Source organism: Echeneis naucrates, chromosome 2 (assembly GCF_900963305.1).
Source record: "Echeneis naucrates chromosome 2, fEcheNa1.1, whole genome shotgun sequence".
Lineage (NCBI taxonomy): Eukaryota > Metazoa > Chordata > Actinopteri > Carangiformes > Echeneidae > Echeneis > Echeneis naucrates.
Window position 1 is genome coordinate 10,646,788 of NC_042512.1, and position 24,786 is coordinate 10,671,573.

Sequence of the window (24,786 nt, forward strand, 5' to 3'; positions counted from 1 at the left end):
GTCAGTTAGGGCAAAGCATCGTGATAAAAACCTGTCAAAGCCCAAAACACATGTGGAGACCCCCCCCCCCACTCGCTCTCTCTTTGTTTTGCACCATCGTAGTCTTCTGGAACATTTTCAAAGCGGGTGCACGCTGAAAATTCAGCCTGAGAAGGATCGATTACAGCGCCAGAGTCTCCTCCGTGAGGCCTCTTCCCCTTTTTTTTTTTTTCTCAGCGCTGTGCTTGTCATTCTGCGACTCCCCGAGGAGCTGGAGCCATGTTGGAACAGCCCGCCGAACACAAATCAGCGTTAGGAAAAACTGCCAGACAGCACTTCTTCAAAGACCCCACCGTTTGGATCTTGGGGGGGATTACTGCAAGCAACTGTGTGTGTGTGTGTGTGTGTGTGTGTGTGTACACGCACATGCGCGCCACACACTGTTTTTCACAGTCCATCTGCTTAGCACGCCACACTTAGCGCGGGTGTAAAGGAAGCAGACGATGAGGGGGAAGAGGATGCCACCGTTTATTTAAGTCGACGGGTTAGGCGAGAGACCAACAAGAGCGGAGAACTTTCATTTTCTGTGAGGAAAACTGACTTAGCGGAAGCGGGAATCAAAGCCGCTGTCGAACAAAGAGGCCACAGAAATACAGGCCCGCGTTGTTTCAAGGAGAAATGCACAGATCAGTGAATCCAAGGTTGTAATCAGCTCTGCTGGCCAAGGACCTGTAGCATTTGCCGGAGGCCCAAGTGTGTAGCGCTTTGTCTTCTTTTTGTCACTCCGGCGCTTTTGTCACCTGGAGGTGATGCAGACGATCCGTTCGGACTCGTCGCTCTTCAGCTCTTCCGCCGCCGCAACATATTGATGAGAGGCGAGAGGTCGTCGCCGCTAATTCGCGGTTGCGCTACCTTGAGCCCCTGAAAGTCTGCTGCTGCCGCTTTTTTGTTCAACATCAGAGTGTGAACTGTTATCACTCCAGTGTAGGAGCGATGAGTCATTTCTGGATCTGATCTCAGAGTCTGCTTTCGCTGCTGACAGCGAAGTTAATCATCTCTAACAGCGTGTTTCACAGTAACAGGAGGAAACGACTGCAACTTCCATCTGATAGCTGCTTTTTTTTTTTGGCTTTCTTTCAGTCTGTGAAGTCGTAGAGAGTGAGAAATGTGCGCTGCAAAGTTCACGGCTGCACGAAAAGAGGAGCGCGCCGCCCTCACGTGGCTTCGCGCGAAGACATTTCCGCAGCACAGCCGCCAGACCTCTGTCGCGGCTTGCAATCGCGTTGACAACCTGACGTCATCGCATGGCTGTAGCAGGGGCCAGTACCGGCCCCAGTACAGTTTATTTTCCTGAAATACAGGAGCCTTTTTTTAATTTATTTATTTTTTTATTTTTATTTATTTTTGTGTAAATTTGACCATCTGTTCAGCTAATTTCAGCGCTAATTTACCTTCACCATCTGGTGCGTCCCGCTGAATAATAGTATAAAATGCTGCTGTGTGTGATTGCTCCACCTACTAAACCCTACATAATAGGTGACATCGTGTGTTCTGTCTAATTGGATTGTATAAAAAAAAAGAAGTCAGATTGTACTGAAGTCAATGGGGAAATGGCTCTCCTTCATTAGTTTAAAGGATAATTAGCGGAAGCTCTCCAGGTGGGTGCACTTGTTACACCTGACGCAAACAAGAGGAGTGTGCTGCCGTTCTCTGTTCATCACCCAGGCTAAAACCTCCCCCCCCCCGGACCGAGTTTCATAATGACCAAGAAATGAATTCACTGTAACTGCCCTGCTGTGGGTTTCCAACTGTTCCCTGTGCTTTTTGTGTGTGTGCTTGTTCTTTTTCCTGCTTCCTATTAAGAAATCAGGCCGGTATAAGAACCCCAGCTCTCCACTCCACGCCACGCGGTCTCCGCGAAGCCTCATTCGAGCCCCTCGAGGTTCCCGCTCAATCTTGGCAAATTACTTAAAAAAAAAAACAAAAAAAAAACTATGACAAATTTTCTCTCCTAAATAACGAGGCACATACTTACTGAGCCACCAAAAGAGAAATCACGTCCATGGAGCAGCATAGAGGCGCATTCTGAGGCGAAACAAATTAACAACTTCGCGCCTCTTTTGGTTTAGTGCGGCTCAGATTCGCGCCCCCTTTGGACAACTGCCCAGTTGCCCTCACTCCAAATCAAACATCTCATCTTCCTCCTCACCCCTTGCAACCCCCATGCCCCCTAAACTCCACCCATCTCCAGATTTCTACAGTTTGAACTTTGATTCTGTGGCCCAGACGGTATTAAGTGTCATAAAACCTACATCTATTGTTGTGATTGGTGTTGCTGAGGGCCACGGAGCCAAAGATCTGACTTGTCTGATCAGCCACAACGCTGTCTGGCTTTTAAAGGGAATGTTTGATGACACTCTGATTGCAAAAAAGATCTGCGGAGGGTTTTTCGCTTAGCTTCATCAGCTGTTAACGGCGTCGGGGCCCTGTCGTCTGGCAACCCCACGTAACATTCCCCCACTAAATCGTGGTGCTCCACGGCCATTGGTTTTAACAATTTTCCCATTAGCTGTTGAGTTGAGCTGAGTGGAATCATTAACAGCGTGGGATCCTCTCGGCGTTCTTCGACATTATTTCCCTTACCGTGGCGCAGTGAATCTCGGGGTAGATTGGGGCCTTTGAAGGATACAAAGCAAAGTGTGAAGTATTTCTTCATTACACGGCCGGCCTTGCGCACCCACACATAAAAGACCTCATTACTCTGGGCCTGATAATCGGAGCTCGGTGTCCAGACAACGTCGTGCTCACAGGCACAAACAAACAAACAGATAAACAGCGTGGCAGAGGACGAAAACAGTCCATCAAATGAAATGGGAAATTATATATGTATCCATTTCAAGGTCTTCCGGCTCATTAGGAGCCAAGAATTTGCCATTAAATCTCTTTGTCCTTGTGAACCACCACAACGCAGCTAAATAAGTAAAGAGGCACAGGACGTTGGCACCTCATGTCAAATAATCAATAGGATCATAAGGTGAGGAAAGCTAAAAACAAATTCCTTTCATAGATTACAGCGGCTGGAGGATTGTTGCAGATATGGTTATCATCAATAATGGTAGCCGACGGGAATGCAGAGCAAGAGAGGGGGAACGAAAGGACAGATGCTTGATGTGCGCTATCAGATTAAAGCACGCAGTCATAATCAAAAGAATGCGTTTCTCAACCGACATATACACCCGTCCCCGCTCGCCCAGGCGCCGGCTGCGCGCAGCAGGCCGCCATCTCATTCCCATTCCTCTAAACGCACGTTTCATAGGGCCCATTTCAAGGAGAAAATAACACACCGCTTTGATGTTAAACACATCAAGAGTCCAATCTTTTTTTCTTTTTTTTTTTTCCCCCCACTTCCTCTCGCCCGAACGAGTCCCCAACTGAGGCCAACTCCTCTGAGAGCGTCGAGGAAGGAGTTGTGCAATATTTCATAAAAGAAAAAAAAAACAAACAAACAAACAAACAAAAGACACGTTTTCCCAGGAAGGTTGCGGCCAAACGGTGTGACACACCTGCACACGTGTCCCGGGGCACTCACCTTGTGACTGTTTTATGAGCGCCCTCTCGCGTTCGCCTATAAATTTCAAATATTCGTGTGCGTGTGATGCCTCAACCGAGCCGAGCCTCCACCACCACCTTAAATGCTTTCACTTAGCTCCACGTGGAGTTCCTTCGTGCCAGGAAGTGTATGTAAATGATTAGCAGGGGCTTTTTTTTGTTGTTGTTGTTGTTGTTGGTGTTGTTGTTTTGATTCTTCTTGCTGTTCTTCTTTCTTTGAGCCAGAGTAAAAAGCGGTCTGTCTCTTGAGCTCTTCGGCCCTCCCCCTGCGAGACCAACGATCAGCCATAATGGAACCAGTATGTCGCTTTACAGCGACGCACATTCAGTCCTAAAACTCAGATCCGTAGCTATTTGGACAGTGACACACTTGTTAAGTTTGTCTCTTTACGTCTTTCAAGCAGTTAAGACCGGACGTGAAGTTTCGCTCATGAGCTTAAATTCAAAGCGTTTCAGTTTTCATATTCAGAGGGAAATGCTTCGTAGTCGAAGACTGCCTGAAGGTTGTTTTGTTTTGTTTTTTTTTTCTCGTTTTGGTCATGTGATTGCTTTTGATGTGATCTTGGATCTGAACTGTTTTATGGTCTGTGTCCCTCTAAATGGGAACCTTCAGCTGCAAAGTGAACATCATGTTGTATCGGAGACATGAAACAAGAGACTGAAACTAAAGACTCACATTGACTGGCCTTTTTTTTTTTTTTTTTTTGCAGCCTTCAATAAAGCCTTCAATAGATAGAACGAAGGTTAGGACTCCTCAATAGTGGCTTCGCTTTACAGTTCAGGAAGCAGCAACTGTAAAGGTCTCTATTTAAATCGTGATTTATTATTCACCATGTAATGTGAATCTGCTTTATTTTGAACAATTTTTTCCTGGGCTTTCTGGTCGGTTTTGCAACTCCACGACTCAGGCTTGCGATTCTCTTTCAGTTATGTTGAACATCTTTCCCTCCTCGCTCACTTTCCTGTGATAAAATCGACTCGCTTCCCTTTTAGTCCCTCGCTCCGCTGTGGTAAACACATTCAGGCTGGTGGGGTGGAGGGAGTGGAGGTGGTGGTGGTGGTGGTGGTGATGGGGAGGGGGACCTTGAAATGGTCATAAATCCTCGGTAAACATGTTTTTATGCTCCGGGCTGAGTTATTCCTCATCCAGCTCCACTACCTGCAGAGCATCTGTGTGCAGCAGACCCCCAACGCCCTCTGTCAGCCTGCGGGCCACAATACTCCATCGCGGAGATGTACGTCACCCGAGGCGCATTTACATACGTCGAGCATCACAACCGAGCGTCTTTGTGCGTGTGTGTGTGTGTGTGTGTGTGTGTGTGTGTTGACATGCATCGGAATTTACCATGATGCAATCCTTGCTGAGCATGTGTAGAAGTATACTCATCCTTATTCCCACACACCATTTCCCCAGGAACGGAAGGGGGGGGGGGTTGCTTCAAAACATTGTGTTTGTACACCACCTCTGGAATAATGGAGGAAAAATTAGTTTCTCATAGCTGCACCCCCCTCCTCCTCTCCCCACCCTCTCACAGGAGCGCAGCTTCGGCTCCGCCGTCATTATAAATCCTCTCAGCACATAAAGGTCACTGCTGCGCACACAAAATGCTTAAGACGGAACGGTAAAAATCAGACTTTAAACAGCGAGTAGGCTGTACACAGATCAACGTGAAATTTATCTGAAGGTAAAAATCATCTTTGTACAGGCTCTCTAGAGGTTTACAAAAGGCTGAGCGTGCACACACACACACACACAAACACACACAGTACAGATGTGCAGTGTTTTCCGGTACACACTCACGCGAACACAAATACACCACAACTAATAATAAATACAGACAAACAGTATGTACAGCATTTACAAAGCACAAGGGTGGGGGGGGGGGGGGGTGCTACGTGTCATTTTCCAGACAAACACAGAAGTCTCTTAGGTCTGAAGGAATCGCTCGACAACTCAGCACAACAAACAGCAGGGTGTTGGCATGCGGCAGGGGAGTTGGAGTTCAGGGGGCTGGGTATCGAACTCGAGCGCAGAGCGGCAACGCAAAAAAAAAACAGAAAACAAATATTGCCTCACACCGCTTCTTACTGCATATCGTATCCATCTCAGATAATCTGACCCCGGCCTTCGGTGTCATTGTCACTACTTAGATTATCCCTTACGGGAAGACTACGGGAGTCCAAATTAAATATTGTAATATTTTGAGATAACAATAAAATAAAAAAAAAAATTTAAAAAAAGTTTGAAATATTGATGTGGAAAGAATCTAGAGTATATCATATCTCATAAAAGCGTTTCAGGGGCAGCTGGGGGGGGGGTAAAAAAAAAAAAGAAAAGTTTTCGAACTTAGGTGATGGCCGCCGACGCTCCTCGCGCACACCCAGCCCCGCGGTGGCGTAGCTAACTGGTGTCTGCATGCATATAATCACCTAACACGTCACAAACGAGCGCCGAGAATCTGCCTCAGCTGGAGTCAAAAAGGAAAACAAGAAGTCGCGTAAAGCTTCGCTGCAAGTTTTTTTTTTTTTTTTTTTTGGGGGGGGGGGGGGGGGGGGGGTTGGTATTTGAGAGCGCGCAGCAGCTGTTCTGGAGGAATGGAGCCGGCGCCATCGCCGATCGCCCTGAGGTTGGGAGACTTGGTTCGGTTGACTCGGTTCAGTGGCGCCCTGTGATTGGCTGCTCGCGGTGACGCTTCCTCAGCCTGGGTTCTGGATGAGGGAAGATGAGAGACGTGATTAGACGCTGCTATTTGACGCTGCCTCTTTCACCCCCCCCCCCCACCCCGAGCTATTTCTTACTGTGCCTGGGGCCGCTCCGGTATCCGGGAGTCTGGAAGGTCCGGCTGGTCGCAGGGCCTTCGCCGTCTGCCGTGATGGCCAGGACCTCCAGTCTGTAGAGGCTGGTCGGGCGCAGTCCCGACACCACCAGCACATTGACATCCTGAGACATCCAGAGACGGGATAAGCGAAGTGAGGAGGAGGATGTAGAAAGACAAGTCCTTAGAATGCTCGAGCTGTGTGAAATTGTAAGGAAGCTGCAGACTAAACAGCTTTTCAAAGTGTTTGGCAGCTCGGTGGACCCTGAGATTTGTCTGCAGGGAAAATACCAATCTGCATCTGCATTTACACTCAGCGGACCACCTCATCCAGAGGGGGGAAATAACACACACGTACACACACACAGAAAAAGCTATTTTACCAAACCGCGCTGTAAAACTGAAATAAATTGAAAACGAATTGACATTTCCCAAATGGAAGTGACACTGAAGAGCCTGCAATTTGAATAAAAGCTTAAGAGACCAATTCACCAATTTGGGGTTTTTTTTTTGTTTTGTTTTGTTTTTTTGGTGTGTTTTGTTTTTGACATTTTCAGTTTGCTCAAATATCAGTTTTTCAAGTAGTCATGGCTCATCAAATATCTGCAACGTGTTTAATATTCTTCTTATATGTTTTTCCTGTTCAAATGAAATTGCACAACAGCGTCCATCTCCAGCCTGACGAGGAAAACATCCTTTGCCGTTACGGTCCTGTGGCTATTCCGGTTTTTCTATGTTGGCCTACTTTCGTGACTGCAGCGTGAGCGGCACTAACCGGGGGTAGGATCTGGGACTGGGAGATGAGGCTGTGTGGCAGGTTGTTGTTGTTGTTGTTGGTGGTGTCGCCGTGGTGGCGGTTTGTGAGGATGACCTCGGCCCAGGTGACCTGGTAGCCGGTCATCTGCTGGTGGGGCGGCACCTTGGGCGAGCCCCAGCTGAAGACGGCCGTCACGTTCCTTCCCAGCACGTCGAAGGATGCGGTCAGGTTGGCCGCCTTGAGCAGGACCTTCTGGGCGGAGCCTGCTGAGGAAAGGGGGGAGGGGGGGGGGGGGGTCAAATGAAGACAGGTGCCGGGATAATGAGCTAACTGTTACAACATTATTTACAACTGGCATGAGGAAGGTCACAGGAGGCCAGAGGCAACGCTACCAAGGCCACATGTTAACTTGAACATGCTGATGATTTGTCAGGCTGTTTGAAAAAATATTTTCCGTTTGAACGTAATTCATTGTCATTTTCTTTAACCTGGATATTCATAACGGTCTGTACTCGCTGATATTGATGCAGCTTGGTGAAAACACTATCACCGCTTCACGTATAATTCAAGGTTCCTGCCATCTCACCGGTCTCTCCGGGGCAGGCTATGGACTTTGGACTCTTGGCCTGGATGGCAGCACAAGAGGGAGTGAAGAAACTGGTACTTTCTGCCAGAGGCCGGCCTTTTTTGCTGACCGGCTGCAGAAGGACTTTGTACTTGCAGGCGAACAGCAAACCCCAGAGGCTGACAAAGCTCTCCTGGATCGATCAGAGACAGAGGAAACTGGTCATTGCTGAACCCGGAGGCCAGAACGGCGCGGTAACTAACGGCGATGCCGGGGTTACCTGTGTGCTGGTCTTCTCCAGGGGTCGGGTCTGGTTGCGCGCGCAGTACTCTGGCCCCCACTGGATTCTGTAGAATTCAACTGAAGGGTCTACACAAACCGCAAGAGACAGGAAATGAGTCGCCAAAGAAATATATGATGGCTGAGATTTTTTTTTTTGAAAGCGGCAGAGAGGTTTCGCTGTGACATCACGGCTCGGTTTGTGAATATCTGGATACAGGCTTCGTGCATTTCTCTGTTCACCCCTCCTCTACCGCCATACCTGCTGGCCACGCCCCCTCTCCCGTCGGCCAAATCGGCCTCGCCTGCGCTCCGCACGGTGAATCTTTCCTGCGCTCTCCTCCAGATTAATTTTTCAGTCATCGACTGCCTGCCTGCCTCTGACCTGCCGTCTTCATACTGACCCCAGGAACCTGCCTTCCCTCCCTGACCCTGAGTTTGTTTTTTGTTTTTTTGTGTGTGTGTGTGTGTGTGTCACGTGTCCTGCAGCTCTGTTTCATTCCATTTTGACCTGCTGCCTCACCTGCTCTGTCTAAACAATCTGCTTATCACCCCGCTGTTTTGTCTGCCTGGGCTGATTGCTTGCTTAGTTCTGGATCTGTTATCTCCCTGACTATGTCCCCCCCCCCCCCTTCCCTCCGCTCCTTTCCTTCCTCACCTTTCCTTCCTCACAACAGTTCTGTTGTCCTGAACTGAACTGCTCGGCTGTATCCTCGCCACGTTTGGCAGTAAGGCTCAGAAAACTCAGCCAGCCTGTTTGTGCACACGCGCTACAATCAAAACACACGGCGCTCTGCATTTCGATGCCATGTGACCTTTAAGCTCTCGGCTGCGTGTTGTGTGTTCTCGCTGATTGTGAGAACAACAGCGGAAGCAGCTCAGTGCGAACACAATGCTGTTTGTCTCCCTCTGTCGTCCTTTGTGCTACAGCATAATTACAGAGGATCAGCCTTTAGAAAGCTCTTTTGTGTGTGTGTGTGTGTGTGTGTGTATCTATGTGCAATAGCTGTATTTGTGCTCCTCGGTTCAGCTCAGGTGAAGCTTAAACCGACCACAGTAAACCATTAGCCGGTGGACCATATTCATTCACCTATGGCCGCTCCCTCGCTACAGACTGAACGTGCGCCACGTACCGGTGCTTCTCTGCCAGTAGACATGGACACGGAGCTGTCCGTCCTGGTAGAACGGCGTCCCCACGTCCAGGGTGTCGCCCGCAGGTTTGCTCGGCACAGAAGCGGCACCTTCAGGAAGGTTAAGACTTAATTAGGAGCAGCAGGAAACCAACTGCGCATGAAAGTTTCGGCGCGTCACACCCGAGAAGGCTCGAGTTCAATTTGTATCCGACCTCGACTTTATCTTTGCCAGAGTAAATGACAATGTGAATAATTTTGCAAGGCACAGCAGTGTGGCTCCTCCTCCTCCTCCTCCTCCGGGGGGGGGGGGGCAGGAATGTCCTCATAAATCAAAGCACAGACGCACAGTCGCATTTTGACTTTTTTTTTTTTTTTTGTTAAGGGCGAACAAAGGTCAAGGGGTCACGAGTGCTATGCGGATGTGATGGTCAAGTTTACATGAATGAATCATCCTCTAGGAACCAAAATTTAAGATGTGGTGGGGGGGCTGTTAAACTTCATCTCTGTGACTGCTCAGAAGATTTATTCTCTCTGTGTCTGTTTTATAATGTCAGCCTGTGTTTTTTTTTTTTGTTTTTTTTTTTAAGAACGCTGGGACAAGTTAAAATACTACGCGCTGAAAATCTGCCATTTAACATTTGCAGTGGTGGGGGGGATATTTAAATCCCACTGGTGCTTTTTATATATATATATATATATAAATCACCATTCAAGTTGTAAGAACCTGAGTATTGTCCGAAAAGAGGAGGAAGCATTTAGCAGAGTTACTATTTTTAAGTCATGCTGCAGACAGGAAGATGTGATATAATAATGTGGCACGAAGTGTGCGCTCTGGTTGTGTAGAGACACATACTGCGCTGGGTGGTGAAGTGCAGCACGGCTCGGGGGCCTTTGAGCTGAGTCTGTCCCCAGTAGGACACAGCCTGTACCTCCACGCTGTAGCTCCTGTTGGACCGCATGCTGTCCAGCTCCACCTGGCCCTGTGTGCATGCACACACACACGCACACACACACACACAAACGTCACTTTGTTTGCCTCTTGCGTTTTACTTCCCGTGCAGCAGCATTTTTCCAAACAGCAGCCGATCGATGTCCAGGTTGAGCCCGCTTCACGTCACGCATCACTGCAGGACGTCAGACACGAAAACGCTGTCTGAGGGTCTGACGTCCCCCCCGACCATTCTAACCTTGCAGGATTTGGTATCTCCAAGTGTGAGGGGCAGTGACCATGTCATTGTGACATCACAATGTTAGAGGTTTTAAAGGTTAGTTATAGTTGTATAGCGTGTTTCTGTGTACTGAGCACTGTGCCACATTTCACAATGGAAACCGCACGTGCGTCCACCTTTAGACAACACGGGCCTTTAAGCAGCAGGAGACCGAGTCCTGCGTGTCCTCGTCTACCTGCCACCGTCCTCACCCCTCTCACTGTTTTCCTCCTCTTGGTCAGCGACGAAGCGGAGGAGTGTCCGACCGCGGTCCAGCTCCAGCTGACCTTGTAGTGGTGGACGGGGACATCCGGGTCGTCCGGCACGCTCCACTGGACCGTGGCCGACACCGCCCTGCCGGGGCCGAAGCTCATGTTGGCCACTCTGAGCTCAGCAGGTGCAGGAGGACTGGCAGGGTCTGAGTGGAGGGGGGGGGGGGGGATTGTTAATACACACCAATGTAGTCAAATGATAAGGATCCATGTCAGTGTTACTACTGCACCTTCGCTTAGTAGTGATCTTTTGTGTGAAGACATTTTACCGTTTCGGATATTATTTCTGACACTGACTACTGACTACAGTATAAGCTAAATTCAGCTCAAGATTAACTCCTGAAAATCAAAGATGAGGAGTTCATCGTGACTTCAGTTGTTCCTCGTTATTTTCTCACAGTCTCTCTCTGTATTGTGTGAACGAATTCAATATTTTCTGCGTTTATTGTGAAGCGTCGTGGTAAAAGTTATTTTAAAAGTCTGAGCTCATGTCCAATCCTGGGTGGTCTAAAAGCTTTGCTGAGCTGAGCCGGCCAACGGTTCAGCTGGGGTCCTGACCTCTGACCCTGAGGACATCACCGTCCTTTGCCTCTGTCGCTGAATGAAGATTTGAAACCTCCCCACAGATTTGTTGTCGTGTGACTTCACAAAGCTCAGTTGTCAGCAGCTGCAGCTTCTTCCGGCTAATAAAACGAAGCCCGGTCCGGATCTGAAGTCAGTTTTATATCGCCAGTGAGGCGCCTGCTGACCAATCACAGCTCAGCATGGCCCAGTGAAGAAAACAAAGGGCCAGCTTCATCCTGACATCTGAAGATCTGACTCTTTCTGAGTGGCTAATCATCCATCCCATGATCCCGCAGTAATCCCGAATCCAGCCTGTGGCTGCCGGTCCGGGGTCATGATTTGGTCGCCATCCTTAAACTAAGCTGCCATTTAACCAGTGCACGATCTGTCTTCTGATGGCGTCTCACACACACACACACACACACAGCGGAGGAGCATCTGACCTCTGTTGGACTGGAAGTGCCTGCTGGGCGTGGTGAAACCTCTGGTCCCGTGCGTGTTGACAGCTGCCACTCTGAACTGGTACCAGCGTCCGGGCCGGATGTCGGACAGCCTCACCCCCTGGTCTGTGGTCTGCGGTGGAGACAACCAGGAAGTAAACCCCCTTTATTTCATTTTCTTGACGTCCGATACGTCAACACGCCGCGCTCCGGTGGAGCAAGCCTCACCTGTGCGACCACCTGCCAGCAGGTGGCGGCAACCTCGCTGGGCTGGATGCCAAAGTTCCACCTCCTCTGCAGGACGTAGACCACGGGCTCGGCTGAGATGTTAAAGCGGGAAGACCAGCGCACCTCCAGCAGACCGGACGGGAGCTCCTTGAAGCCCAGCTCCTTCCTCGGCTTCAGCGGGGCACCTGCTCCCCCCCCCCACCACCCCAAACAAAGCGCACATGGTCATCATGGGTTAAACGCTCGACAGTAACTGGCAACCGTCGACTGTAATTCTGATTGCATCTCAGCTCTCTGTCAGATCAGGGACTCTTGGGGCTGCTGTGATTGACAGCTTAACGCAGCACCCTGGTGGGAAGAAAAGAATTGGCCATCAGTGAGGCCTGAACACATGCTGCAGGCTCTCTGGAGCTGGTTTTGTCTTGGCTTCCTTTGATCCCCCTTTCGCAATGGAGGCCCGAGCAGGCCAAGCTCAACCTGACTCGGAGTCGCCGCCACCACACTTATTCAATTTGACAGGAAGTTCAGAGCAGCTTTAAGTTTCTGTTAAAGCTTCTTCAAATCTACAATCTTTTAGCGTGACATGGCAATTTCTGCATTTAAACCTCATCAGACGATTCGGTTGGCTCAGCCTTTCTTCCCAAACACTGCAGTTTGATAATGTGCATAAAAAAAAACAAACCAAAAAAAACTCAATTCTTTAACATAATGAGCATATTTGCTGAGTCCTGGAAGCAAAAGCAAAAAAAAAAAAAAAAAAAACTCAGGAAGTAGCCACATCCTCTGTCTCTAAAAGTTAGGATGCTTTGATTTTTATTTATTTATTTGTTTGACACTTCAAACGGTGAATCAGTCTCACTTTAGTGCTTGAGTCAGTATGTTGGCAGCAGCAGTGTGTGTTTGTGCCCAGGCATTTTAGTTGTGACTCACTTTCTGCCCTGTTTTTGGGCAAAACACGAGCAGAATTCAAGCTCTGTGTCATAAAACTGTGAGAAAGAGGTGTTTCATTTGGAAAGCAAAACAAATATATATATATATATATATTTTAGTCTCGGTTTTCCACCCCGCCACTGGCTGAATAACGCCACGCTGAACATCTCAGTTCTCTTGGCTCCGCTTACCCTTGTAGAGGTCCTTGGGAGGCTGGCAGGTGTGGCCGCAGCCGTTGGAGCAGCACTTCCTCTGAGCCGAGCACTCCCCGTCGCGGTCGCAGCTCTCGACGCAGGCGGCCGCGAAGCCGCTGGCTCGCTCCGGAGGGGGGCAGATGCCCTGCTTGGTCGCCTGCACCGACTGCAGGAACTCGCAGCTGGTCACGCACTCCCAGTGCTTCTTGGGAAACGCCAGCTGCGGGCGGGGTTTGGAGAGGGGAGAAGCGTTAGCATCGTCGCGTCAACTATCGCGGGCCAAAAGATGAGGGGATCGAGGGTTGCAGCTTGGCTGGCAGATTGCCCAACTGGTACACAGATTGGTATTTGTGAAAGACTGAAGGTTGTTGCTGAAATTAACCTTTCCATATTGCTCCTTTTAACATACTAATATAATAAGTTGTTCCACGTGTACACTAAAAAGCTTCCGTACCTCACATAGCTCTCTGCAGTTGTTTTTCCTCTTCATCTCCCAGGAATCTTTGCAGGGCTCCAGGCACTGTGGGGTTGGAGGCAACAAGTGCGAGTGAGAATCCCAGTCAGGTATGAATGAGAACATCTCGAAAAGCGAATCTCTCTGGGCCTTCTTAAGAGGCAAACGCTTCCAACATGGCAGACGGCACCCCTTACCGCAAAAAAAAATAAATAAATAAAGTGAGCCAGAGAATTTCATCCGTTTTAACATCTCTCTCACAGGTAACAATAAACTCCCCGCGGCACGCTAAAATGAATCACTCAGGCTGCGAGTGTCATTATTAAAATCCAGACGCGCCGAGCAGACATTCGCCGAAAGATGAGTTTCATCCGTCAGATTACAATCTGGCGTGGCGGCGCCGGATGAGCGGTTGCTTTTCTGAAATATTATGAGTTTGGAAAGAACAAGTGATGTCGCCGACAGAGCAATACAAATGCGCGCCTGGTTTTTAACGGTGATAAGAGACATAATACATAAGAGTGTTGCACTTCCTGGCCTAGACGAAACAGGAAACATATTGATGGTTGCAATAACGGGCGGCTCAGTAGTTAAAGTTCCTGCGTTTAAACTCCATCTGGACTCTTCACATACATAAGCAAGGAGCTATATTTGTGATTTTGAAGAACCCCAAAAACCTTCACAGTGTCATTTTACGTCTCCACTTTTCTGGCATCTCCAAGTCAGCCAATCCGAAGACAGGACCTGAGCTGTTGTTCTCCCCATCTCTTTTGTGACCTTTGCTACTATCCGAGTATTAATATAGAACCCTAGACGTGCATTACAATCAAACGCCGCGTGGGAGAACATAAATGTAACATGAGGTGCAATAAGTGCAAGTACACGCCAGCGAACAAATGTCACCCTGCTCTCGGGCTGCTTCTGAGCAAAGTCGCTGATTATCAGCAGCGTCCTCTATGCGGTGAGCAGAGGCAGCCCAGGGGAGCGAGTGTATACTGATTGTAATTTCATGCTGTACTGAGAAACAGCAGGGGGAGGGGGTGGAGAAACGTACAGCAGCATCACAAGGACACGGCGAGCTGTCTGAAAGTTAGTCTCAAAAAAAAAAACAGAGAAGGGCTCGGGAATACGGATGCTCATATCATTCGGCGCTCCCATTACGGGTCACCTGGAACGCCGGTGTCCTGAAGCATTCCGCCCACAGCTTGGAGGTTGAGTAAATGCGAAAGGAAATCGATAGCGGTGTCAAGGCATCAGCACAAAGCATGATGGGAGCAGTCCGAACGCTGCCTCACATCCAGAGGCAGCGGCATCTTTAACCTTGCGAGCGCAACAGCGCTGTCAGAAAAGACCGCCGCCGTAATTTTATTCATGACACTGGAAATCTCTCTGCGACCGCGACACTGTTGGCAGTAGTGGGGGCCGAGCTTTCGTGTCCAACTGTGAAAACGAAAATAAAAATGTGTGTCACAACCAGAAAGCAAACAGATCAGACGAGACTCGAAGCGTAAACATTTGCAGGCTTTGACCCTCGATGCTTCCTATTGATATTGTTTCATCAGTATATATTGTTTGGTCAACTTTTAATTTGTCATTTATCTTCTATTGGCCATAGATATTAAAAAAATAAAAGAAATCCCACAACCCCCTCATCACCTATAGTGTCACGTAAGGACAGTGATCCGCCTCATGAAGTGAACTTTTCAAACTTCTCCTCTGCTCTCTTTGTAGACGCCTGAAATTGAAACCATAGCGTGCACCAGACGGCAGAAATTATTGGAAACTTGAGATGTCTTTACACGGGAGCCAATGGGAAGTGAGACCAGACGACATAAAACTGAAGAATGTTGCGTTTAAGTGCGTTTTTTTCCCTGTCTTGATCAGAGTCCACGTACACTAAACAGGTTTTTGTATTCTGATTTTTTTTTTTTTTTTTTTTTAAACTGCTTTTTCCACTGTCTGCATCATTCAGAGACAGCGATGGCCGTGCACGCGGAGTACAGCGAGTCCTGCCACACGACGAGGAATGTCTTGAAGCACGTCTGATAGCTCCCCGCCGCCAGCCCTGCCATCTCCCATCTCCCATCTCCCGCGCCCCCCAGCCCCCACATGGGCGACTCGCCCGCTAATCTGAACTGACATCCCAACTCTCGTGCCGTTCCCATTGTACCTCGGCGTCAGTTAGTTTTCCGCCCCATTTCAGGCTCAAATCAAGCATTCCACTCGGCTATACTGCAAATGGATCTGACCGGGACGAACTCTGCGATGTGGTTCAGGGAGATTTTAGAAAGCCTGTATGTGTGGTGAGACGACAGAGTTTAGTTCAGGTTTTTGTCTCGACTGAGGAATTTCGGAGCAAATTGGAGCCGGTAAGGAATCCGAGGTGATTGTTCAGGTCACAGGACATAGCTTGTGTTTATTTGGCTGCAGCGTGCAACTCTGATTTTGTGTGTGTGTGTGTTTGGCAGTAGTTGTGCACCTCCTCCTCCATGACCAACCGGAGATAATGGAGCGAACAACTTCTCTGCTGACCGTGCAAAATGCTGTTCCTTTGGTGCTCGATGCCGTTTGATTCGCTGCCCAGACGAACCCCTCGGATAGGAAACGGTCCCACGTTTGTCTCGGCCTTCCTGTTTCAACTACTTGCGTCGTCTTTTGAAAGCGTTCCAGGCTTTTTAAACATCCACAGGCTTTTCCCATGGAACGACACTGCGAGCAAATAATTTCTCAAATACTTTTTCGGGGGGGGGGGGTTGAAAATGAGAGTTCGAGGCATGGCGGAGGGGAAGGGAAGAAGGGAAGAGATGTCTGGCTCTCAGTCAAACGTCAGGACAAGGCTGTAGGGAGTATTGAAGTCTACTAATGGCTGCCAAGTGCTGCTGAAAGAAGGTCGTTGCGCTGCGCCGGGTGCCAATTGTGTAGGTCACGAGCTAAGACGCTGGTGTCACCGCGTACAAACCCCTCGGCCCCTCTGCGGCGCCGATGCAACAGTCGGCGCTATCTCGCGCTCCTTTTTCCCCTTCTAAGAGCTCAATCGAACCGGACTAAGTGGGAGCGTGTTGCTAATCAACGCTGGCAACTTGCAAATGGCCGTCTGCCTGCAGGAGATAGTGACAGAAGGATTAGCAAGCACTCATTACCACCGAGCTCCGCGAGGACACGCGAGCGGCCAAATGGTCACGAGCCAAAGTGAAGTGTCTTCCAGCTGCGAGCGTCAACAGGCTTCATAAGGCCGCCCGAGCTCAGGAGCAGGGACGTGTCAATAACGAGCCAGCTTCAAGTGTCAAAAAGTAAACTTGAGACACAATAGTATTTCCATTTTACCACCTGGATGATGTTTGAGCCTTCAGGAGAGGTTAGAAAATTGTATCTATATCTGATTTTTATTCACTTTGGTTATCCTGTCATGCAAAACTGTATAAAAATGAACCTTTAGACGTCGGAGCATGTCACCATGACCCCAAGCTCTTGAGCAGTTTTAACCTGAATGGATAAAAATCCATATTCAGTTTGAAAGCTTCTTTAAAAAAAAAAAAAAAAAAAAAAAAAAAAAAGGTTGTCCGTGCAGAAAAGGTTTGTAGTTGCAGTTCATTGTTTGTCTATATGCTATTAGAAACTGAACCAGAAATGATTATATTTACATATCATGGCGGCTTTCTCCTCATCCGTTTCAAGCTCAGGCTCGACGGAGGACCACGCTGATCTGACCGGGAGCTAGATTTCCCTTCGAGGAATGATCCCGATGATCTAATGTCACGGTTAATCCTGATTAAACAAGACAGCGAAAGCCAGCGAAGAGAGCGGATCAGCTCAGCCGTTGCTGTTATTTCTCCGACTGCTGACAGACGTGACGCCGAATTAAATCTGTCAGTGCCGCTGAAGAAACTGCGGCCACTAGTAGATGGATGGGGGATGCACGTTTATGATCCTGCATAAGATATGATACAATAAGGGAGTCATTAGAATTTAGTTTTGTTTTTGTTTTGTTCATTTCTTTCAACTGGGGCGATGTGCGTCATCCAGCTCCTTGATGGATGCAAAATCAAACCCAAATCCATCAGAATCCCACAGAGCGGAATAAAGCAAAGATTCACGTCTAATTTAAAAAAAAAAAAAAAAAATGGAATTCAAATAATGGCCAGGCTTCAAAACAACCACGATCACAGGCAGAGACACTGCTAATAAAAAGCACTGAGTGGATGGAATTACCTGAGTGACCCGGGACGGCAATTACATTTTAGTATAATGTGGATTTCCACATCACTAATTCAGTCGGAGCGGTGTCACACTCTGTCTGGGTGGGATTTGGGGGGGGGGGGGGTGCAGATTAAGTTTCATAATATAGCACTCGCGACAGCAAATTCGACAAAATACGACCTTTCGTGAACTTTAGGCGGCTGACTACGTCCTCACCTGGTCTCCTCTGATGTTGTGGTTTGTTTTTATGTTTTTTTTTTTTGCCAACCTGTACATTCCCCATGATAGTACATGAGTGTCTGTGTCTAATAGGTTTTATGTAGGATTCAAACGCGCCCTTTGATTGTTGAAGTGTTGAGGTTTTTTGTTGTTAAAGAGCTTTTTTTTTTTCTTTTCTTTTCTCTTCATTCCTTTTTTTTTTTTTTTTTTTTTTCAATTTTTAGTATGAGCTAATGAGTCGAGCTAATGGCCCTTCCTTTATCCGTTATATAATCCAGCTACATAGACTTGTAATTAAAGGGCCATTAAGAACCAGATAAGGCAAATCCAGGTAAAAGCTGTCATCAGCCGATGCTGATGGAAGAATCTCAGCAGCTTTTATTTTCACAAAGTGCCCGTGACACCCCACCACCACCACCAGCACTCCTGAATGATTCGCTGCTGAAGATGAAGCAGCTCCCGGTATCATGAACTAATCCACCCTGCCGTGAAAAACACTTCCTCCCTGTGATCTTTCCTTAAAGAGCCCGGATGTCACACTTTACCGGCTCTTAATAATGCAGCTGGAGAGACGTCTGATGTGCAAACCTGTCACCGCAAAATACCCATCACGGTGAGAGGCTGGCTGAGGCCTGTTAATATCGCCGCCGCCGCCGCCGCGCGAGACGACGATCATCCTTGCGGGAAGTCAAACCTCTTTAAAGCGCCCGGTCTCAGTGGTCGCCACGTCAGCTGTGAAGTGAAATTATCCGCGCGATCGCTCCGTGGAAGTAACCAAGGAAAGTTTTAGGGGATGAACATAATATCATTATTCAGAAGAGGCGGGGTGGGAGGTGTCCCATCCGTTATTGTCTGCCTGCTTCACGAGTGTTGGTCTATTAGCTGGGAATCTGCAGTGATGTATAGGATGTCCAAGAGCAAAGGGCCAAGTTTGGTGATGAATGGCGGAGCTGAGACGTGGGTGATAACCACCGCGCGCTGTCACCCGTGTGCACGTGAGGTGATTTATTGCAGCGGCTGCAACAAAGGCACGAACACAACACACGTGCGCGCCAATGTGCACCCAGGCAGGTACGCGATCGCGGCCGCGGCCGCACAAAGCAGGCTTGATTTATGACACCAGACGAAACACACCTTCACTCCCCTCACGACCGGCTCGGCGGACTGACGCGGAGCGGTTTTTTTTTTCGAAACGCGCCGAGCCGCCGGGCGCGTGAAGGCGTTGCACTCGCTGCGGGTACATCTCAATAGCCGAGTTCATTCTTTTTTTTTTTTTTTTTGAAGTTCAAACGTCAAAATCGGCGCCTGAAAGAAAGAAAAAACTGAAACAAACAGAAACGCTGCAGCTGCTAAGACTGATGGTAACAGCTCGGTGGTCATGGTAACGCAGCATCCTTTTTTTTTTTTTGTTTTCACTGTGACTTTTGTCTGCTGTGCGACAGTCCAAGACAGGAATGGGGGGTTAGATGTTGGTAGGAAACATCCTACAGCGTGTGCTTTTTTTTTTTTTTTTTTTCCCCCAGAAGTCCTCAAAGGTCTGACCTCATCCCTCTGACTCATCCCTTTTTATTGTCTATCCACTATTCAGAGATCGTTTGGACACCGCTGGTCACCTACCTTTGCGCACTGTTTATAGTTCTGACACCAGGCCAGGGATCCGTTATTCTGAAGGGGAGAGAATAGAAGGAGACATTAATTGAAATGAAGTGCAGAGGAACATATATATTGCGTTGGCTTGTGCGTGTGAAGACAAATCGGTGTTTGTCCTCTCCATTTTGTGGGGCTCGCTGTCCTTCACGGCTCCAACGCAGCGAGGCCCAGGGCCGTTTGCTGAAAACTAAAGTGCAGGTCAAGGATCGCGCGCCCAGGCCACAACAGGTGAATCGACACGCCTGGTTTTTGGATGCCTTGTGTTTGCGTGCGCCAACTTTGTGCGTTCCTTCACTAAATCCGCCGTAATCCATTTCATACGTCGCCTCCGCTCGTCTGAAGTACACTTCCTTCAGGCCACGTCCTTGTATTGATTATTGTCGACAAATCAGCTGACAGCAACCAAAACCAGCCGTGTGTGCGTCTCTCCACTTCCAATCCTGTTGCTCCCTATTATGTAAGTTCAAATCTGAACGAATTTTAATCGATCTGTTTTCAGCGGCGGGTTTTGTTCACGCTTGGTTTTCCGGGGGGGTTTCGAGGCGTGCGTCGGCTTTTATGCGAAAAGAAAAGAAGAATGAAAATTGTTTTTTAACGGTTTGCCGATCCTGCAGAAAACCCTTGATGATCTACTGTGATAAAAACTAATGATCTTTTTCACCATTCGTGCGAGGGCCGCAACGGTATTAATGTCTCCAGTACAACACAATCAGCCTACACACAACCTGTCAACATCCAGATGGCTCATTTGTTCCAACCCTATCTTCCTGTTTGCTGTTTACCCCCCGACCCACAGCAGGTACAAAAATAAATCAACGCTTTGTTGCCGTGGCTACGGTTATAAACTGACATAGCTAGATTAGGACTGTCTGGGGACCATGAGTCTATTTAACCCCCCCCAGAGCTAGCTGCTTTAGAAGCCCAGCACTTGCCACTTCCACCCTTCCAAGTCGTAGCCTCTGATTATGCAGCTGTTGCTCGCAGGTTTTGAAGCTCCCTTTAATGGCAGTCTGCTCGTTCTCCCCACCAGTCCTTGATTTCCCTGCCAAGTTCATTACCTGCACCCCGAGTCCTTCCTGGTCGTCACATGACCAAAAATGCTGCTGTTTGAGTGAAAACTAGCCTCTTGGGTTAAGATTGGTCAATTGTCGTCGTCGTGTTTACAACCCGGACAAAAGCTGCTTTCTTTCTCCTGCATCATATTGTTGACCCCCTCTATCCGACCCCTGGCCTCCATCATTCATCACGTAATACTTCTGCTCCTGTCACATTGCCTAGCAACAAACTCCTAACCAGGGGTCATGATTAGCTTCCGTGCGGACGACCTGTGGGTTCGTTGTGTGCAGGGGGGCAGTCTCTGTCCCGGTGGGCATACTTTATGAGGTGTAAGGTAACATCTCGGACAGCCGGGCTCAAAAAGACACATTAGGTCACGTAACATTAAATCGCCTTTTTTATTGCTGAAAACTTTTTTGTTCAGAGTTGCTGGTAGAGCCGTCAGCCTGAAACACAGAGGGTTACACGCCGTCGGCGTCGCTTGATGCGCCGGCAGAGGCGAGAGCGCAGGGGCCTTTCAAACACTGACATTTGCTCTGTCAATAAATAAATAGAGCGTGATTGATGGAGAGCTGAGTTAAACTGTCTCCTCGGGCGGGGCGGGGGTGTGTTGATGAAGCGAAGCGCTCTTTTCCTCTCTCTCTCTCTCTCTCTCTCTCTCTTGAACTTCCTCAAGTCAAACTGAGCTGAGCACTTCGGCGGATCATTAGCCTACGCCTCAGCGGAGCCGAGGTCTGTGAGCTGGCCCGGGCAGCAGCGATAACATGTAGGGACGCTGACTAATGACCGCTGCGGCCCAGTGTTCCTAATAAACGGCCAACCATCGCCAAAAGCACTAAAAACAGGTGAATATCACCGTGGCAGGTGTCTCGCTGTGTTAGCCTGAGGGAAGGCTGGGCATGAAGCACAGGAAAAACCCGCCCCTTCTGCCCCCAGCACATTTATTTGGTGCTGCCTTTTATGAAGGATACGAAAATGAATTTGTCAGGGAAGTTTAATCTGTTATAAACCTCGCGGGGGCTCTGTGCGAATGTCAAATTTAATATTTCCACTCTTCATTTTCTTAATTAGATTTGGTTCAAGCAAAAATATGACCCAAAAGGCCCCCGAAAAACTATTGGGATGGTGATGATGGTGATGGTGATGAAATTTCGGACATCTCATCAGCTCATTGTCTTTCCTATATAATATGTATTTGACATGGAAGAAGTAGGTTGTTTTTTTTTTTCTTTTTACCACCAGCTCTATAGATGCCCATAAGCCTTCTGGGGGGCGGCTGTCCAGCTGTGGGCCATTCATGGGTCAAAGATAGTCATCACTTTTTTTTTTTTAATTCCCCTGAGTAATAAACTATAGTGGCAACAGAGATATTGTCTCCATGGACACCACGACATCTACGCTGACCCCATCCCATCCCAGCCCCCTTCCACACATCCACGAGGTCAGCGTGAGTGGGTTTCACACTTAAGCAGCTCATGATTTGACTCACAAAAGCATCGCCGCCTCGTGCCCCCTGTCAAACCGACGCCTTGGATGTTGTGCGTTTGAGGAGCAGCCCACCTTTGTGGTCCAGTCCAGAGAATAGATAATCAAGGCTGAGCCGTGATTCAGTCTGATTCCCTCTTTTTTTTTTTTTTTTTCCCTTTGTACCATCACAGTACGCAGTTTGAATCGCTCTAAGTGGTTTGGAAGCTACTCTGGAGCCCGGAGCACAGAGGGGACTCTGCTCTGCATGTCTGTTTGTGAGTGAAGAGATAGTTACTGACACAGGAAGGGGGAGGGGAGGGGGGGGGGGGGGTGGTCTGAATGAATTATATCATCCCACTGACAGGCCTTATAGTCTGCTCTGACCCTTATCAGCAAAAAAAAAAAAAAAAAAAACCCTTCAGCATGTCTCCTTTCTATCAAACATAAGCAAGTAAAACTGGATTCTACATCTTAATATGACAACAGCAATGTACATTTTATGGACGTTATTATATTTCACACTCTAGTAAAAAGCTCAGTATTTTCAAAAAAAGGAATCCTGAAACTAAAATGATGGCAAACAAGAGAAAGTTTTTTTTTTTTTTTTTTGTTGTTTTTTTTTTATCATTTCCAATAATGACCACCATCGCTTATATGACTTTTACTTCACTTCTGTAAGACTTATCTTCTTTACGCTGGATTTGATGTTAGTTGAGCCGTATGTTCACATCGTCTTTCTCCTTTTAAGCTTCTTCTCCAAGAAATAAATAAATAAATAAGTAAATAACTCAAATCAGGCAGCCAAAACAATTAACGACGAACAAAATTGACTTCCAGGGAAATAAAAAAATGACAGATTCCCGTGTGGCCCTTGGGCGGTCTCTGTCATTTACTCACTGATTGCCCCCCCCCAAGCCTCCCGCTAGAAGCTGCGGAGTTTTTATTTGTTGTTTTTCTTGGCTGTGGGAAGTTTGAGACCCCCCCCCCTCTCCTCCTCCTCCTCCAAAGAAATTGGGTGTCGGGGTGTGGGTGCTTACCTGGAGCGATGGGGAGAGCGCAGCGACGCTGTGCAGGCTGAGGCACCGGGACGCGCACCGCGCCCTGGAGACGCTCTCCGGCCACGACTCCTCGTCATCATCCGGCTGCTGCTGCTGCTGCTGCTGCTGCTTCCTGGCGCACACGCCGGAGCCGAGCAGGAAAATAATCCACAGGGACGACAGCATCTTTCTTCCCAGCAGTTGTGTGTGCGCGCGTGTGTGTGTGTGTGTGGGTGTGTGTATGTATGTGTGTGGGGCGGGGTGGGGGTGGGCTTTTAGTTGAGAGAGGAATGGGGTTGTCATCTGATGGGGAGTCCGGCTAAACTGGAAATTATATATAGCCAAGGGAGGAGCTATGAGATCGAGGCGTATACACACAGTTTGGGGTCAGGATGCTGAGAGGCTCTCCCAGCATGAGTCCGCAGCACCTGATGTGATGGAAAGACTCAAGTTCACTGCGAGTTGGTGGGAAAGCAGCTGTGACAGATTTGGGGCTTTTCGCGGGATTTCGCCATTATTGATCATTTTTGAATCCCTGTCACATCCATCTTGCAGTAAAACGTTGGGATGAGGCTCGTCCCCCTGCAGGTCGTCTGGCCCTCAGTTTCACACACCAGAGGGGTCGCCGTGCTCGCAGCCGTCCAGTTCAAATCAAATTAGATTCTGCCTCTGCTGCTCAGTCACGGCTCCTGGCCTCCACTTCCTCCCTGGTGTGTCCGTCCCGTACGCTTCGACATCTCAGGGCTTTTCCGGTTTGCCGTCCGCGTGGTCTCGATGGACGCCGCTTATTTCGTCATCCACGTCTTGACCCCCGCAAAGCTGGGCTTGGACGAAGCATCTTTCATCTCCACTGTCGTCTTCGAGGCCAAAGATCAGGAAAAAAGATGCTCTGCAAGCCTCCCTCCCGCTCAGGTCTCCCAAAGGTCAACTGGTGGCTCTGCATATCCTGCAGGTGTCAATGCCAACCCTCTCTAAGGAGACTACTTAAAGCTGTATCACAAAAAAAAAATTAAATAAATAAAGTCCTGGTCCAACATTAGAATTAGATATGTTACAATAGTTCATAAACTCCATGGCATATCTCCAGTAGCTCAATTTCGCGGCGAGTCCAGATGTTGCACCTCTTGCTGTGGTTTATTAATGCAGAGGAAACATTTACGTTGGAGAGTGTGTGATTTTTACACACAAGTGGAACTACTTCTTTCTTTCTTTTTTTTTTTTTTCCAGGAGAGTGAGCGTTTTCTCCTTAGTGTAACTAATTTGAAAGGGGGGGGGGGTGTTTTCCAGGGAATCCCAGCTGTAACGTTCACTGGTAGCTACAAAACCAGCATTTTTATGGACTCCTCTATTAAAGTAACCACAAACATATCATTCATTTCTTTCCTCGCCCGGGGTGTGTGTGTGTGTGTGTGTGTTTGGGGGGGGGGGGGCATGACGTTTTGGAAACTCTGAAGAGATCCTCGAGTTGTCGGTTCCCTCAAGCCTGGCACAAGGGGCCCCCGCTCGCACTGCTGGAGAATCCTGCAGCGTTTAACAAGATCCCTCTCTTTCCCAGCCGCTTTTTTTTTTATTATTATTATTTATTTAGTTAGTTAGTTATTTTGCCTTTGCAAACGCAACTCCTAACTGTGGTGTTTCCCTGTCAGTGTTTAACGGGCGCTATACGTCTTCAGCCTAACGAGCCTCAGCAGCTGAGGATCTTTATTTATTATTTATTTATTTATTTGTAACC

The 24,786-nt window shown here is 48.3% G+C and overlaps 1 protein-coding gene across 1 annotated transcript; it reads right to left on the bottom strand.

Moving 5' to 3' along the window:
* Positions 1-6,244: 6,244 nt before the first annotated feature.
* On the bottom strand, positions 6,245-23,240 carry anos1a (anosmin 1a). The gene is made up of 14 exons (XM_029524806.1): positions 23,055-23,240; positions 19,462-19,509; positions 13,429-13,494; positions 12,972-13,194; positions 11,851-12,035; positions 11,626-11,755; positions 10,547-10,764; positions 9,988-10,112; positions 9,139-9,263; positions 8,007-8,095; positions 7,748-7,919; positions 7,180-7,424; positions 6,388-6,529; positions 6,245-6,297 (listed from the first exon to the last, which is right to left on the bottom strand). Exons 1-14 carry the CDS (start codon positions 23,238-23,240, stop codon positions 6,245-6,247), a joined length of 2,007 nt encoding a protein of 668 aa, XP_029380666.1.
* Between the last annotated feature and the right edge of the window lie 1,546 nt (positions 23,241-24,786).